This window comes from Sinocyclocheilus grahami, unplaced genomic scaffold (assembly GCF_001515645.1).
Source record: "Sinocyclocheilus grahami isolate Dianchi unplaced genomic scaffold, SAMN03320097.WGS_v1.1 scaffold152.1, whole genome shotgun sequence".
Lineage (NCBI taxonomy): Eukaryota > Metazoa > Chordata > Actinopteri > Cypriniformes > Cyprinidae > Sinocyclocheilus > Sinocyclocheilus grahami.
In genome coordinates, this window is record NW_015505331.1 from 2,814,533 (window position 1) to 2,831,889 (window position 17,357).

Below are 17,357 nucleotides of genomic sequence, written 5' to 3' on the forward strand. Positions count from 1 at the left end.
TAGGGCTTGTTGTTTGTCATTTCTCCGAATGCAGGCATGGTTTTATGTTTACGTGGCATGATGCAACGCAACGCGTAAAAAGACAGTATAAGTCATTATAATCCATAATTATGTCCCCACTGGATGCAACGAATACCTCATTTATAATGGGTTTTCATGTTTTTGAATCATCGTCCCGGCCTGACAGGGCATCATCACAATATGGTAGGGGCGTAACATTTCCGTCACACGCTTGAGGTATTCGGCCAATCATAACACACTGGATAGCTGGCCAATCACAGCACACCTTGCTTTTCAGACCGATGAGCTTTGTAAAAATCGACGCGTTTCAGAAAGGCAGGGCATAGAGGAGAAACAATAATGTACAGTATGTGGAAAATACTGTTTTTTTAACCTTAAACCGCATAAATACATTTCATTACACCAAATACACAAAATAATGTTATTTTTAGCAACATCATATGACCCCTTTAACAGTGGATTTATTTAAATACATATTCTGATATGGATGTATTCAGTCAGTGCTGGATTGTTATAGCTAAAAACAGGAAGAGGACACTACAGTGAGCATGTAATCACTGAAACGAACATCTCAAGATGTCTCGATTTCTGCTTTTACATTGATAATATGCTCAGAAATTGGTCTGGCAAGCTGCACCATGCAGCTTTCCTGTGTTTTTTGTCGACAGTAAAGAATGAGGTGACTTGTTGTTGTTTCGGTGGTGATTTCATCTGGTGATCTGCCCGGACGATTTATCACAGATTTTATAAATTTTATATGTGAAATAGCATCCAATAGGTTCTGGATGTCACATGCTCATTCCACTGAATGTTTTGTTTCTTTATCTAGCTTGCGATCTGTTGTACAATAGATTTACAGCAGATTTTTAGGGCAGATTTTTGCTCACCGTTCTCTGCTTCCCATTTGCTCTGTCCAGCTACAATATGGAAAGCAGTAATTTCCTCCCCTGAGAATATACTTCCCCTATTACCAGGTTCACTGCCTGCAGTGTTGCTAAGGCGATGAAATGTATCGGTGTGGGCCCAAGTGGATTTGCAATTAGAAGAGCCAGAGGAAGTCTCCTTTCGGCCAATCACATTGCCAGCTTTACATCAGTGCTGAACTCATAACCAGTGATAACGACATCCTACGGTTTTTGCCTCAGCAAATCAGTTGCTGATGTACTGAATGCCTTAATAATCCAATCCTTAAGGTGATGAATGTGGTTTATGATGCTAGTTACTGAGCATCCCTGGTGCTTCAGTAATTTGCTCTGTTGAATTATAGCTCAGCAGGAGTTGAAAAGCACCTCGCTTATGCTGGTTTTGCAGTGACTGGTAAAACGGCAAGATGCATGCTTTCCTTCTGACATGAGCATTAATACTGCTTTGAGAAAAAAATAAAAAATACTTGTAATATTTTTCCTTTTATTCTTCAGTGTTGACTGGGGAAGAGATCTGCTTTTCTTCTCTGCCATAGAGAGTCACATTCTAATGGCTGCTATCGTCAGTAATTAAGTCAGTATGTTCCTGGAGTATTATGGTTTGAATTAGAGGTCGACCGATATGGTTTTTTCACTGGACGATGCCGATATTTAGAAATCAGGGCAGCCGATATATGATGCCGATTTTTTTGGCCGGTTTTCTTTTTTTTTTCTTCCTTCATCTCATAAAAGTGAGTTTGAGTAAATTATTATTGCAGGGTACAAGATAGTAATAGTAGTAGTAGCCTAATTCAGAGTAATAATACATGGCTCAAAACTTAAGCACCTTCTCAAAACAGTTCTGAAGCATGCTTTTTGTTTATGTTTGCTGACAGACACCAGTGTTACCCACAGACTTGCAAATGCAGATTCATTCTCTGCCAGCAGGTGGTGCTGTTGGAGCGGGAGATATAGCGGTTTCCCCGGTAAAGGCTGTAATCAAATAAGCGCTGCGCTCACAAACGCTACTTTATCAGGCATTACAGGAAAGACAAAATGAAAATGACATCGAAGCTTTTCTGAAGATGGCCGGTTCTTTTCAAAGATACATTCAAATAAAAACTCCAGCCCTGCATTTTAATTTTGAAACGTGCAGTACTCAGTTTATTTAACAAAGTAATACCTCAATGTATGGGAAACACTGGATACTGTTATAAGTCAAATGGCCAAATGATAACAAAAATAAAAGAGTTCACACATATTACACAGCCTGCTGCTCATAACTGCTTAAGAATGCACTGGCCACAAGCGATGACATCGTGGATGATATTGTCGGACCTACACACACATTTCATGAGGAAAGTTAACATGCACGTTATAATCAGCCCAGAAGTTTTGTCTGAATTGCATGTGTTTCTACTTTCACATGCAAATGACTTTCTAGTAGGGTAAAACGTAATTAATTGCCCTGCCATCATTAGCTTAAGCTGTGTGTGATCAAGAAGTGGCTGCAGAGTGTGAGTTGCTCCGTCTCTCATGCAGCCAAATTCTCCAGCGTTCCGCAACAACGCTTAGCTGCCCGCAGATGCGCCTGCCTATAAATCGGCCTAATTTGTAGCACAATCGGCAAAACCGATTAATTAAAAAATGCCATAAATCGGCCAATCAATCTGTCTATCTCTAGTTTGAATGAGTGAGAGTTAACTAGAAACTGGAATACGCTTTGTGGTGTTTGTGATTTAAAAGAAAGAAATTTAATTTCAGTTTTAAATAGTTCTTCCAAAAATGAGAATTAGCTAAAAATGTACTCACCCTCAGGCCATCCAAGATGTAGATGAGTTTGTTTCTTCATAAAAACAGATTCTGAGAAGTGTATGGCTGCAGTGAATGGGTGCCGTCAGAATGAGAGTTCAAACAGCTGATGAAAACATCAAGGCATTTTTTAACTTTAAACATCACTTCTGGCCAAAATAAGAGTCCAAAATAATGCCAGTATAATAATAATGCCATCATAATAAAGTTAATCCCCTGTTGTCTTCTTACTTCAAATCCAAATTGTCTTATCACATCCAAATCTGTTCCAATGAAGAAACAACCTCATCTACATCTTGGATGGAATGAGGGTAAGTACATATTCAGCGAATTTTCATTTTTGTGTTTTTTGTAGTCGTTATTTTTTACTTTATTCGTTGTTTTCAGCACCATATGAATATCATCATGCAGCTCAAACAGAAAAGGTTGTTATCTGCTCTAAACTGTAGCATTTCTGTCGCATTTAAGAGAAAATTACTGTGCGTGCACAGTAAAATTATGTGGGCACTCATTGCAGCTATCACCCAGCCAAAACATGAAATATAATATAACACATATTAAAAACTTTTCTGTGTCTTGTCACTCTTGCAGTGTGCGGCCTAATTGATTATAATGAGAGTGATGTAGTTGTGTCATGCTGTTCCCTTTCACTGTAGATTGGCTGCACTGCTTCACACTGCGATTGGCTGATGTTTTGGCCCTTTTCAAGTCAACAGAGAAAGCCTGCAAAAGTTGATTTTGAAATTAAGACACTTAAATTTAAGTACATTTTATTATGCTTTAGTATAATAAATAGTAAAATATAATTTTATTATAACTTATATTAAGTTATTTTTATTTATATCAGTGTGTTCATATTGACTTTATATTTAGCATGAATATTACTAAAATATAAAGTGGCTTAACCTTAGTAGGATTCACCATGCAGATGTGTTAATTTGCCAGTTTATTAGTGCACACTTATCTTTTGCCTTTTAGCCATTATTGGTTCTTTATTTTTGTTAGTTAGGCCTACTAGGCAAACATCATATATCAAAATTAATTATTCATAAGCAAATTCTTCACCTTGTAAATGCATGTAAATTAATTAACTTTTTTTTTTATTGGATGTAATTTACTAAGATATCTTGTATCCTTTATCATGTCAAATCACATATTTTATATAATTATTCTATGTAGTTTTCGATGCCTGCTAGTACATAATATATTGAATTTGAATTAAGTTTAAGTGCATTTCTTTCATTTCTTTCACTCCATTTGCTTATATTGTTCTCTTTTTGACTTGTCTTGTTCAGATGTTGTATTGAGGCATTTACGTATTTAAAAAAATCGTTTGATTGTAAAAAGTTTGATTGTACTCATAAATATTTTAATTTAGTGCTACAAGTGCTCTTAAACACCAATCTTAGAGTAAAGTCCAGTTACTCTGTCGCTTCTGTTATTTATATTAATTTCTTCTCTCCTCTGTCTCAGACTGATGAAATCACTTTCCAGTGACTGCGCAGCAAAGCTTCAGGGCAGTTGTAGCTCATGTGGCTCAGTCCAGCTTTCTGTCATGGAAGAGGAGCCAGCTGACCACTGCGAGTATAGTTATGATGTGGCAGAGCTGACATGTGATATGGTGTTGACATCTGTTAGTGACAGCTTCTCCAAAAAAAAGCTGCTTTCTGAGAAAGTGCCTTTACGCTACAATAGATGGAAGCTGACTGCAAATGAAGGACAGAGATAGAGAGAGAGAGGACTTTTGCAGTACAACAAATGGAAGCTGACTGCAAAGCAAGGGCAGTGAAAGAGAACAAGTACAGGGCATCACCCTTCATTTCGCTTAACGCAGATGCATTTTAGTGTTGATGCTTATCTTCTCTGGGCCTGTAATGGCATTATCACAGACAATTGCACACTCAACACCCGCACTGCAACATACATGTCTGGAGCACAACAGGGGGCAGTTATTTATTTATTTTATTTGAAAAAGGAGGATATTATGCGAAATTACAAGTTTGAATAAAATTTTCTAAACCTGTGCCTTTCAGGTTTCAGACTGTTGGAGTTTTTAATAGCATGGACAAAGTAACCATGTAACTGATGGTAATTTATTATTATTTTTTGCTATTTATTGTTTTAATTCAGTGCTCCCTTTTTACAAGGTAATCATTGTGTTTGTTTTTGGCAAAGACAACTTTAAGACCAAGTAAAAGACTCGGGCAACTAGTAGAGGAGGCAGTTGACTGAGCAAATGGGCAAATGTTAAGGGGTAATCCTATCCAATGCTCTTTCTAGCTGTATGTTTTATAGTTTCTGATCTCTCTTAAAAAACTGAGATGATGTTTACGTGCTGTATTATATTGTCTTGATGTATACAGTACATATGTAAATTTTATGATTAAATTCAGCATGAAATGGTAATTTAGCTATTTTTTGAGCTCTTATCAAGATACCATAACTCGATCTTTATTTGAAATGACAGACTTATGTGAAGTTACATTTAATTTGTTTAAACCTTGCCCTTTCTTACAATCAACTGCAAGCTTGCATTCAGATCTGCCTCCATCCAATTAACAAGATTAATAGATCCAAGATCCTGCCCTAATTTTTTTTTTTAACAATAAGTTTCACTTAGATTTTAAAATACAGAAGAAAGACCTGACAGTACTTTCGCTTCATCGCGACTTTAAAGGTACAATAACAATAACAGCCTATTTAATTCTAAGAGTGGAAAAACCGGATGCAAAATGGTCATTTGAAACTATATTATGGCTGTATTTGTTGCAAGATGAAAAGGTTTTTAAAGGTGACCTCTTTAGGTACAACTGCCTTACAGAGTGCAGTATACATAATAAAAGAGAATTAAAAAAAAATGTTGGCCCCAAAAATTGGTATAACACAGTTCAAAGATCTGTAATTGCATTTGCTAAATGAACAGGCTGTTGCACGCAGTTTTTTTTTTCAACGGAGTTGCCTTATTTGTTAAAATCCCCAAACTGTGCACTTTAATATTAAATGAAGAAATTACATAAAAAATGTAATGACTTTGGTAATCTAAAATGCTTTTAGGATGTAACTATAATTTAATTACCACCTATTTAAAATTTAATTATTATGAAATACAGTTACTCATATTTTGTATTTTAAATACATAACACCGTTACATGTATTTCGTTACTCCCCAGGCCTGGGTATTTGTGAATCTTAAGTATATTCATCATCTGCTTTACGTACCTGTCACTGGCAGTAATTTTACAAACTTGTAACTTACATGCTTAGAGCAGAACCATGCATTGTTCATTTATATTTCTACATGGCTCCCTGCGATACAACTCTGATTATTCATCTAGTGGTCTGTTGCTGATACAACCACAACTGCTACAACTGATAACGGAAAATTAGAATCAAACAGTAATTCTTTTTTTGTTGAAGGTGGTGAATTTGATGCAAAAGTGGTGCTTTGATGGCTAGAGCAGTGGTGCTTTAAAGGGGATGGATCCCCTGATAGATGGGGATGCACTGACAGTCCAGCAGTTACTGTTGCTAAACCCTGAAGCACAGCACACTGTCAGCATGCTAAACCCCTCTCTGAGAAGCTGCATCCCTTCCACAAAAGAAAAAAAAGTATTTCTTAAAACTTAAAAACAGACTAGTCCACCATTCTGGCCTGTTAATGTTGCAATATTTATTCTCAAAACAACCAACCAGAAATGCAACTTGTATAATGAATCTTGCATCAGAATCTAACTGTTCAAAGTGACCCTGAGATGTGCTGAAACATGACTAGTAAAGAGGCAGAGGTCCCATCTAATTTGCATTGTTTTAGCTGCCTCAGTAACTATTTAATTTCTCCTTATAGTCCTTAGTGTGATTGCTCAGATCTGAAATCCTCTTCACTGGATTGACATACACTAGCTTTAAAAAGTTTGGGATCAACTTTTTAAAGATTATTATTTCTTTCTTTCATTTGTTGTTGTTGTTGTTTTTGAAAGTCTCTTATGCTCACCAAGGCTGCATTTATCTATCAAAATACAGTAAAAACAATAATGTTGTGCAATGTTATTAAAATAATTAAAAAAATAATATTTTTTTAAATGAAAACTATTCCTCTAATGGCAAAGCTGAATTTTCAGCAGCCATTACTCTGTCTTCAGTGTCACATGATCCTTCAGAAATCACTCAAATATGCTGATTATTATCAACATTTGAGTGTAAAACTGAGGATACGAAATGGAACACTTCCAAACGAGAACTGTCATGTTTGTTTGGGCTTCTTTGTGGCCATCTTCCAGTGCAAAATTCAAAATACAATGTCAGCATAATTTTATCTGTTTATCCCACCACACTGGGGCTCATCCCAATCTTATACAGAAAAAAATTAATGTTTCAAAATGAGCTGAGCCTTCTTGAACTGATGTTTACATAAAATGCATGCCATCATTTTACCTTTGAGCCGCAATAATAATCCCTGTGTAGTTACCAGGCACTTTCAGGTTTATTTGATATTTATCTGGTAAAAGTGTTCAGATATGGTCCCTAGCACCATTGTTAGGAGGCACACAGTACAGGAGCAATCCAGATTACAGGGTTGTTTGAGAGAATACTCAAGTGGAGGAGCAAACAATCTGGGTTGTTTATTAGGGTTCTCAACATATTGCATCTTGCTTCTAATCCTATTTGTATGATTTTTTTTCCTTTGAAGTTTGTAGGGTAGAGATAGAAAAGAAATGCTTCCAGTGCAAAATTCAAAATACAATGTCAGCATAATTTTATCTGTTTATCCCACCACACTGGGGCTCATCCCAATCTTATACAGAAAAAAATTAATGTTTCAAAATGAGCTGAGCCTTCTTGAACTGATGTTTACATAAAATGCATGCTATCATTTTACCTTTGAGCCGCAATAATAATCCCTGTGTAGTTACCAGGCACTTTCAGGTTTATTTGATATTTATCTGGTAAAAGTGTTCAGATATGGTCCCTAGCACCATTGTTAGGAGGCACACAGTACAGGAGCAATCCAGATTACAGGGTTGTTTGAGAGAATGCTCAAGTGGAAACAATCTGGGTTGTTTATTAGGGTTCTCAACATATTGCATCTTGCTTCTAATCCTATTTGTATGATTTTTTTCCTTTGAAGTTTGTAGGGTAGAGATAGAAAAGAAACAGGTAGAAGATAAAACCGATGAACAATGGAAGCCTTTACTGATGCAACAAATCTGCAAAAAGTGGCTTTAGGCTCACAGCAGGGAAGTCAGACATTTTGAAAATCAAGGAACATTAAATTGCGTCTCTACAGTTTTAATGATCATAGATTTGAGAGTTTGAAAGGTTAAGGTTGGGACCATCTCATCTGCAGATATTTGTCTTAAATGAAGCCTCAGGGGTAACAAGCGTTTCTGGCTCTTGTGCTTTAAGGCTAATGCAACTTCAGCTAGCTATTTGCATCTTGCTAACGATCTGTGGCACAGACAACAAGGAAGGACCTCGTGGGAGAGGGAGAGAGAAAAAAGTTTTTTTATCAGTAATGCACTCAAGAACTTGGAGCAGAGAGAAATGAAACTGGAGTTATGTAGGGCAGCTCATGAAGAGAAAAGCAACCCGAAGCTATTACATTTTTCACTGGTCGTAGAGATTTTTTTAAAATAACAGTGCATAAGATATTTTTAAACTTCATTCTCAGAATTCACAGAGCTCTTGTACCCTTTCATCTTTCTGACACCCAGTGTATATTCTTTCGGTCAGTTGCCATTAAGGAACCTGACTGAAGTGACCAAACACCGGAAGTCAATACTTAATGGGCATTGACATGAAGTGAATTCAGATGAAGATGTTCATGATTTGTGTTTCTCGCTATACAGGGCTGAAAATCTGTGAAGTGACGATCAATGTTACCAGGCAGCAGGTGGAGGATTTCCATGGTCCAGAAGACTACTGGTGCCTGTGTGTGGCCTGGAGTCACCTAGGAACCTCGAAGAGCCGTAAGGCCACAGTGAGGATAGCCTGTGAGTAATGCATGAAACATGACCTACAATTGAAGTACATGATCTAAACACAGGTGGACTGCTGTGAGATAGTGCCAGAAATCTCTTTGATGTATTTCCTTTTTTTATTTTCTTAAACGATGCACTAAATGCTTTCAATCTGAAAGCATATTAAAAAGTTTGAATTAATAATATTATTGCCAAAAAAAAAAACATAATTAAATTTTTTAGTCTGTTGACAGATTGATTTATTTTTGATTAGCATTTGCTATAATTATAATTTATCATTAATTATCATTGTCAAATTATTATTAAGTTTTATTATTTTATCACTAGCATTTGTTATCAAATTACAACTTTTTATTCCACTTTAATACAGGGAAATTAGTTTTTATCCTATCTGAAGCTGGACCATTTTTGGACATTTTTGTATTTCTTTCTTTCTTTCTACAAATTGAAAGAATTTTCAGTGCACAGAAATAAATAAATAATTTTATTTTACAAGTACAATGGGGATGAGGCAGTCAGAACTGTATTAATGAACTGAACCAATGACATCTGCAACTCTAGCAGATGGCCAGAGCACCATTGAGAATGCCTGCACTCTCCTGCTCTCTTGCCCTGCCTTTCCAAGCTTGCCAACACAAAGGGCATGGGGCGTAGAGAGAGCAGGATGCTGAGTGATGAAAGCAATTGGCATAAATAGGCCAAATATTGGATCGAACTCTGACCGCTGTGACAGCTGCCTCTTATCTTTTTAAACAGACCTCCGCAAGAACTTCGAGCAGGATCCTCAAGGGAAGGAAGTGCCAATCAAGAGCATGATTGTGCTGCATTGCCGTCCCCCAGAGGGCGTGCCCATGGCAGAGGTAAGATCCTCTCAGGTCTCTGACATCATTCCCACAGGGAGTCTGGGATGGACAGTGCATGCTCTCTTCTGACTGGAAAATAGCATCAGTGCTGTTTTAAACATCTATACTAATTCTGTGCTTAAAGGTAAAGTTCAACCACAAATAAAAATTCATCAACATTTACTCAGCCTCATGTTGTTACAAACCTGTATCACTTTTTTCTTCTTCTGTGGAACACACACTCAGAAAAAAGAAAAAAATGAAAGAGCTGTTTTCGTCCATATAATCAAAGTCAATGGTGTCCAAAACATTGGGAGCATTATGATTTTCATTGTATGGACACGCACACAAAAAAGAAAAAAGAAAACTGAGACACTTTTTCAAAAATATCTGCTTTTGTGTTCCACGTAAAAAAGAAATGTTGAACTGTTTTGGTCCATGTAATGAAAGTCAGTGTGGTCCAAAAAAATGAGACCATATTGACTTTCATTGTATGGACAAAAAACAAAATTGATATATTTTTCAAAATATCTCCTTTTGTGTTCCACATAGACATGAAAGTCATACAAATATTTTTGAACTTTTTTTGGTCCATATAATAAAAGTCAGTGGGGTCCAAAACAACATGGAACCATACTGACTTTCAATGTATGGACCCAAGAAAACAAAAACTAAAAAAACACAAAAACAAGAATTTCCCAAAATATCTCGTTACACAAAAGAAGATAAGAAAAAAAGACATACAGATTTGGAATGGCGTGAGGGTGAGTGAATGATGGCTGGATTTCATTTTTGAGTGAACTATCCCTTTAAACAGAACTGCAACTGACTGTTCACTGACAAATTTGATAGATTGATTATACACATTCGTGTGCAGTCAAGGGCCATGTAAGGGACAAAAATGACAAGTCCACATATCATGGATTACGAGCAGGCAATATATCAGTGTACATGTGTGTGATTATAGAAGGGTTTGATTCTTGGCAGCCACCAATGCTTTATGAATGATTCAGTGATGAAATGGAAGAGCTCTTGTCAGCATCTGTCTCTTCAAGAGCACAGTGGACAGAAACACAGGAAATCTGGAAAGTACTGGAAGACAAGAATCAAGAATCTCCCTTCAAGTACTTTGTCAACATAAATGAAGTCAGCTATAAGAGGGGCTAGTGAATAATGTAGAGTGCAGACCAGCAATTGGCGATCAGGTCCATTCCAGCACACCTCTGCCATGAAAAATTTAAATCCAAGCTGTGAGGAGGAGAGTGCAAAGATTTATACAGCATCATTTTACCAGCATGCTGGATGCTGACTCTCTCTCACTTGCTTACTCTCTGTCTGTCCTAGTACAATGTGTTTGTGGTTTTAGATGTTCATAAACACCCCCTCTGAGAAATGCTCTGTAAGATTTCTGTGGTCACAAAGCTAATGAGTCTTTTCTAATGTTTCTAGCTAATGAGTCTTTCTCGCCAAGCGCCAAATGCGAGTAAAAATCGGCTTTGACAAGTATATGAAACTGTCAGTCGCCAGATGGCTGGTAAAATTGTTATAAATTCTAACAGTGCAATGTTGTGAGAACAAATGTGAACGACACTCTGTACAGTTGATGGGTCAGTGCTGCTTCATCACAAAAGTCTAAGCCTTTGCAATGTAAATATTCAAGAGCTAGAGCACGCGAAAGGACATACGTTACTCGCGCTGTGTGGGAAGTTTAAACATCCAAAGCCCCAGCCTGAAAGCCATGTCTTGAGCTCTGCTTCCTTCCTACGCTTGAATGGACAAATTCCATTCCATTTCATTATAATCAGTTATATTGTCTACATATGCAGGATGCGACGCAACACGACACGGCAAATCCGCGAAAGTAAACGGATTCCCCATTCTATTTCTGAAATATTCCAAGCACTTTGCAACGGCCGCTTTGTCACATCCAGTGTTGACAACTTCAAGCTGCCGCCGTGTAGACATGGTGTTAAAGTAAAGACACAGAATCCCAATAATCCTGCTGTTGTCTGCGTTTTTAATGTTGATCAAAGAAAAAAGGACAAAGGAATAAACCAATCACTCACTGTTCTTGAACTTTAAAAAAGATATAAAGACTATAGTGTTATTTGATTAACATAATTTATAAAATTTCTGTAGGCTACCTGAAAATCACTGTTAGACCTGCCTGAAATGCACCATTTCCATTTGTTTCCATTTGTTTATTTGTTGTATAGTAGGCTATTTTGTGCTATTGCTTGTAATTTGATTTGCTCATATTTTACAACTGACTATTTACTAGTATGTAAAAATGTAGCCTATTAAATTTATTTTGGTTAAGCTAGTAGCTTTAGCAGGTATCGAAACTGGAATCAAGGAGTGTGATTTTTTTGCTATTATCTAAAATTTCGGTGTCATAACTTAAACATAAAAATATTTCTGGATGGTAAATTTCCTTAAGTCACCGGCCATTGGCAGGTCTGGCAAAAAGGCCCATGTTGCTAGTTATTTCGTCTAGTTCATGTGTACTTATTGGTACACAGAGCAGTTGAGATAAATCAGGCAGGTTATTTGTGAATCTGTCTTTGGTGGCTGGAACAATAGTTCTGCCCGGACGATAACGCGGAGCCATATAGTTAATATTAGTAATACGCAGCATGCACGATACAAGGAAATGGTCAGTAACATCATCGCTTTGAGGTACGATATCTATATCAGTAAGATCAATTCCATGCGATATAATTAAATCTAGCGTATGATTAAAACGATGAGTGGGCCCGGTGACATTTTGCTTTACTCCAAAAGAGTTTATTAGGTCAGTAAACGCAAGTCCTAATGCATCATTTGTATTATCAACGTGAATATTAAAATCTCCGACAATTAGCGCTTTATCAACAGTAATCAATAGGTCTGAGAGGAAATCTGCAAATTCTTTTAGGAAATCTGTATACGGCCCTGGTGGTCTATACACAGTAGCCAGAGCAAGAGATACGATAGATTTCTTTTGCATATCTGACAGTGTAACATTAAGCATTAGTATTTCGAATGAGTTAAACCTGTATCCTGTCTTCTGAGTAACATTGAGAATATCACTATATATTGTTGCAACACCGCCGCCACGGCCAGTCTGACGGGGCTCATGCTTATAATAGTAGCTTGGTGGAGTAGACTCATTTAGACCAATATAATCATTTGGTTTTAGCCAGGTTTCAGTCAAGCAGAGTACATCAAAACGATTATCTGTGATCATTTCATTTACAATAACTGCTTTGGGTGAGAGTGATCTAATGTTTAGGAGCCCAAACTTTAAAAATGTTTTTTGTTCATTTATTTTAAATTGTTCTGGTTTAATCACGATCAGATTTTTTCTAGATCCTGCATTAAATTTATATTTTGACCTCACTATTCGGGGAACAGACACAGTCTTTATAGATTGGACAGCACAAGTACTTCTATCATTTAAGCGGGTAGAACACAAGTCATCAGGGCAGTTATTTGAGATTTGACTTACTAGTCACATGGAGCGCAGCGTCCTGGAGATGTTGTCCGACATGAGCTCCGCCCCGACTCTGCTGGGATGCAGACCATCAGCCCGAAACAGCCTATATAGTCCACAAAAGAAGATAATACTTGACTTTATAAAAAATGACTATGATTTTGAGTTCCATCTTTTCACACTGAGGACAGCTGAGGGACTCATACGTGTACACACACACACACATATATCTGTCAATATGGGGTGCTGTGTGTACATTAATGAGGAAAAAAAATTAACTTAAATGATTTTAGCAAATGGCTGCAATATAACAAAGAGTGAAAAATTTAAGGGGGTCTGAATACTTTCCGTACCCACTGTATATATCAGTGGCGAGCGGTGACTTTTTTTAACCGGGTATGCTGAGTGATAAGACCACCATATCTTCAACATACACTGAACAAAATTATAAACGCAACACTTTTGTTTTTGCCCCCATTTTTCATGAGCTGAACTTCATGAGATCTAAGACTTTTTTTCTGTACACAAAAGGTCTATTTCTCTCAAATATCTGTCTAAATCTGTGTTAATGAGCACTTCTCGTTTGCCGAGATAATCCATCCACCTCACAGGTGTGGCATATCAACATTGTGTTCCAGTTCCTGCCAATATCCAGCAACTTCGCACAGCCATTGAAGAGGAGTGGACCAACATTCCACAGGCCACAATCAACAACCTGATCAACTCTATGCGAAGGAGATGTGTTGCACTGCGTGAGGTAAATGGTGGTCACGACAGATACTGACTGGTTTTCGGACCCCCCAATACAGTAAAACTGCACATTTTAGAGTGGCCTTTAATTGTGGCCAGCCTAAGGCACACCTGTGTAATAATCATGCTGTCTAATCAGCATCTTGATATGCCACACCTGTGAGGTGGATGGATTATCTCGGCTAACACAATTTAGACAGATTTGTGAACAATATTTGAGAGAAATAGGCCTTTTGTGTACATAGAAAAAGTCTTAGATCTTTGAGTTCAGCAAAAGTGTTGCGTTTATAATTTTGTTCAGTGTGCGTTGTCTATGACCAAAAATGTGAGAAGATATGTTTTCAGTGGACTTTTAAAATTTGCTTTGCTTGAGAAAACAAAAATATACAGTTACAGTGTTTTTTTCTTTTGATTTAGTCGAGTTGGTTTTACAACACAATGTGATTTTCGGCAATGGGAAATCTGACAGCAACAGCACATTTTTCCTGTGCTTTGCGGACAGTTTACCTCACACATTAAATCTGCCGCAGGCCAGCAAATCACTGAGAGCGCACTACATTCCTGACGAGTCATAGCAACAGAGCAGAGGCGAGAAAGCTGCAAAGAATCCGCTCACCCGGAAGCAACGGCAACTGGTAAATTTAAAGAAATAAAAATCCTACAATGTGATTTTTATGGATTTTTTTTTCTCATTTTGTCTCTCATAGTTGAGGTATACCTATGATGAAAATTACAGGCCTCTCTCATCTTTTTAAGTGGGAGAACTTGCACAATTGGTGGCTGACTAAATACTTTTTTTCCCCACTGTATATATATATATATTTATGGCTCAAGTAGTACATGTGGAGCTCATACTCGTGTAGTAAAAAAAAAGGTCCAAACTGAGAAAAAATCTGCAATTTGGTGCAGTTACTGATATTATGGAAGAAGGAAAATAGCATGGGGTAAGAATTACATAGAATTACATAAATAATGATGACTTTAATTTAGGGGTAATCTATTCCCTTAAAAGGGTTGTCCTTTCGAATATTAGCAGTATTGATGTCTGAGTGGTGAATTATACAGTGACATGATACTGTGTCTATGCGTGGGGTGCTTCTCAGCACTTTAGTAATTACAACTCAAACAAAAAACACTGAAATGACCTTTTAGAAAAAGAACAAGTTTTCTGTTTTAGAGCTCAACTGTAAATGTAAATGAGTTTCCCCAGAGAGCTGCTTAAGCCTCTCTGCATAGTTGGTCTAGACTGGTGTTATCATAAAAATCTTTTTAATGAGATTATGCACTCTGAGTTATGCTACTAAGGCATAGTCTTCATTTGGAGAGAGATTTTGCTCCCAAAACTTTCTGTGAAATATATTCACCTTCCCTTTGACTGTTTTCTTTTCTTGCTATTGACATGGAAAGCTTTAAGAGGAAAGGAAAATAACACAAGGTCTCTTTAGTATCTTATCTGTATAAATGGAGATTTAAATCTCTTTTTGTATGTGGATCTCCTCATCTGAAGGTTTAGATGGACTCTTAAAATGTCTTAGGCTGTGCTCAGATTAGTCAAACACCAGCCTTTGCAGTCAAAAGCCAGATATTTCATCATGAGCTCAAATCAAATTCATCCAAGGCCAAATGATCTGAGCTGATCCATATTTATAGCTCTATACCCTTACTGCATGACAATCATTATCCAAAATTTGTTTTTTTTTCCCGTGAGGAATTTTTGGGGAAACAACTGGGACAAAGTTAATACTTCAAAAAAACAGTTTCCTTAGCTTTCTGTTCCAGCCACCATGAAATTGAGTGATGATCCTCATGGTCTAACAAGCCAATTACAGGCCTGTTGGAGCTGGGTGGTATCCTGTCTCTGTGTTTAGCTGTGATAAGGCTAATCTGGGAAGAATGGTAATGTGGTTCAGGAGAGGAGAGGAAGAAAGGGACAACCCTGTGCTTTATGCTTGTGGTTGCCTTTACTTTTCCATGATTGACCAACACATAACAGTCATAGAAGTGTTTGCCAATTTTCCTCGATGTGTTTACCAGGTTTGACATAAAACCAAAAACATTGTAGTTCATGAAAATTCAGCATTACGCAATCTTATGAGAGGAAGACTATTAACATGAGCCCCATCCCTCCATCCCCCCATTATCCTTTTTAGATCACCTTTTTAATGTATGAAACTTCACAAAGCAGTTTTTTCATCTGCAGGAGGAGCAAGTTCTGCCCTTTTCTTCTTTACCTTGCCATAGAATATGGCCGTGCTCACTGATGTAATGTTACCTGTATTCATATTTAATCAAAAGTAAAATTGCCATTTCAATTTGATTATATCCATAATACAAATTCCATTAACATACGACTAATCAACATTATATCACTAGTATTAATGTTGTTATTGTTACAGTTTAACAGATTGCAGCTGACCTTGCTAGCTAGCTAAACTGTTGTAATAATGTCATACCATTATTCCACAGTGTTGCTGCTTGGCAACACATACATTTGAGATTTGAGTGATTTACCAAAAACGAATTTTATAAAAAAAAATTTGAGAGGTGAATATGTCATCATAACATCATAACAGTGATATTTCCGATTTTTTTGTAGAAGTGACATGGGCTGGTCTGACGTTTTAGTTTGCTTTCAGCAACTACAAGCCACAGAAAAGAACTGCATGTCATGTGACTTAATCAAAGCACATCATTGGCTAAACTAAGGTCTTCTCTTTCCAACAAAAAAAACGAGAATCTCCTCTTAAAGAGACAGTTGCAAGGAAATGAACACAAAGCGTATGTTGCCATATGACCACACCATGCGGTAGAGGGTTAAAGGTGCAGTAGCAAAAACAGAATGTTTAATTCTAAATGTCAGAAGGGAAGGTGGACAATGGTCATCTGAAACTAAAACACTATTGTTTTTAGAAACCTTGCCCTAGTGAAAAATAAATATACTAAAATGTATTTGAAATACATTTAATTCATGATAAGTATGCTACAAATACATTTACAGTGGGTACGGAAAGTATTCAGACCCCCTTAAATTTTTCACTCTTTGTTATATTGCAGCCATTTGCTAAAATCCTTTAAGTTAATTTTTTTCCTCATTAATGTACACACAGCACCCCATATTAACAGAAAAACACAGAATTGTTGACATTTTTGCAGATTTATTAAAAAAGAAAAACTGAAATATCACATGGTCCTAAGTATTCAGACCCTTTGCTGTGACACTCATATATTTAACTCAGGTGCTGTCCATTTCTTCTGATCATCCTTGAGATGGTTCTACACCTTCATTTGAGTCCAGCTGTGTTTGATTATACTGATTGGACTTGATTAGGAAAGCCACACACCTGTCTATATAAGACCTTACAGCTCACAGTGCATGTCAGAGCAAATGAGAATCATGAGGTCAAAGGAACTGCCTGAAGAGCTCAGAGACCGAATTGGGCAAGATAAATATCTTGCATTTAAAGACCAATATTATTCAAAGGTCATATAAGTGACATTAAAACACATTTTAGGTTTAATATTAAAGGGGTCATATGATGCGATTTAAATTTTTCCTTTCTCTTTGGAGTGTTACAAG

The 17,357-nt window shown here is 36.9% G+C and overlaps 1 protein-coding gene across 1 annotated transcript in view; it reads left to right on the plus strand.

The window, feature by feature from the left end:
• The window catches only part of LOC107592383 (netrin receptor UNC5D-like), a 144,931-nt gene that overhangs the window by 121,150 nt on the left and 6,424 nt on the right, over positions 1-17,357 (plus strand). Inside the window, exons 3-4 of the mRNA XM_016281879.1 lie at positions 8,582-8,725; positions 9,470-9,573. Coding sequence (XP_016137365.1) covers positions 8,582-8,725; positions 9,470-9,573 — 248 coding nt within the window. The remainder of the gene's footprint in view (positions 1-8,581; positions 8,726-9,469; positions 9,574-17,357) is intronic.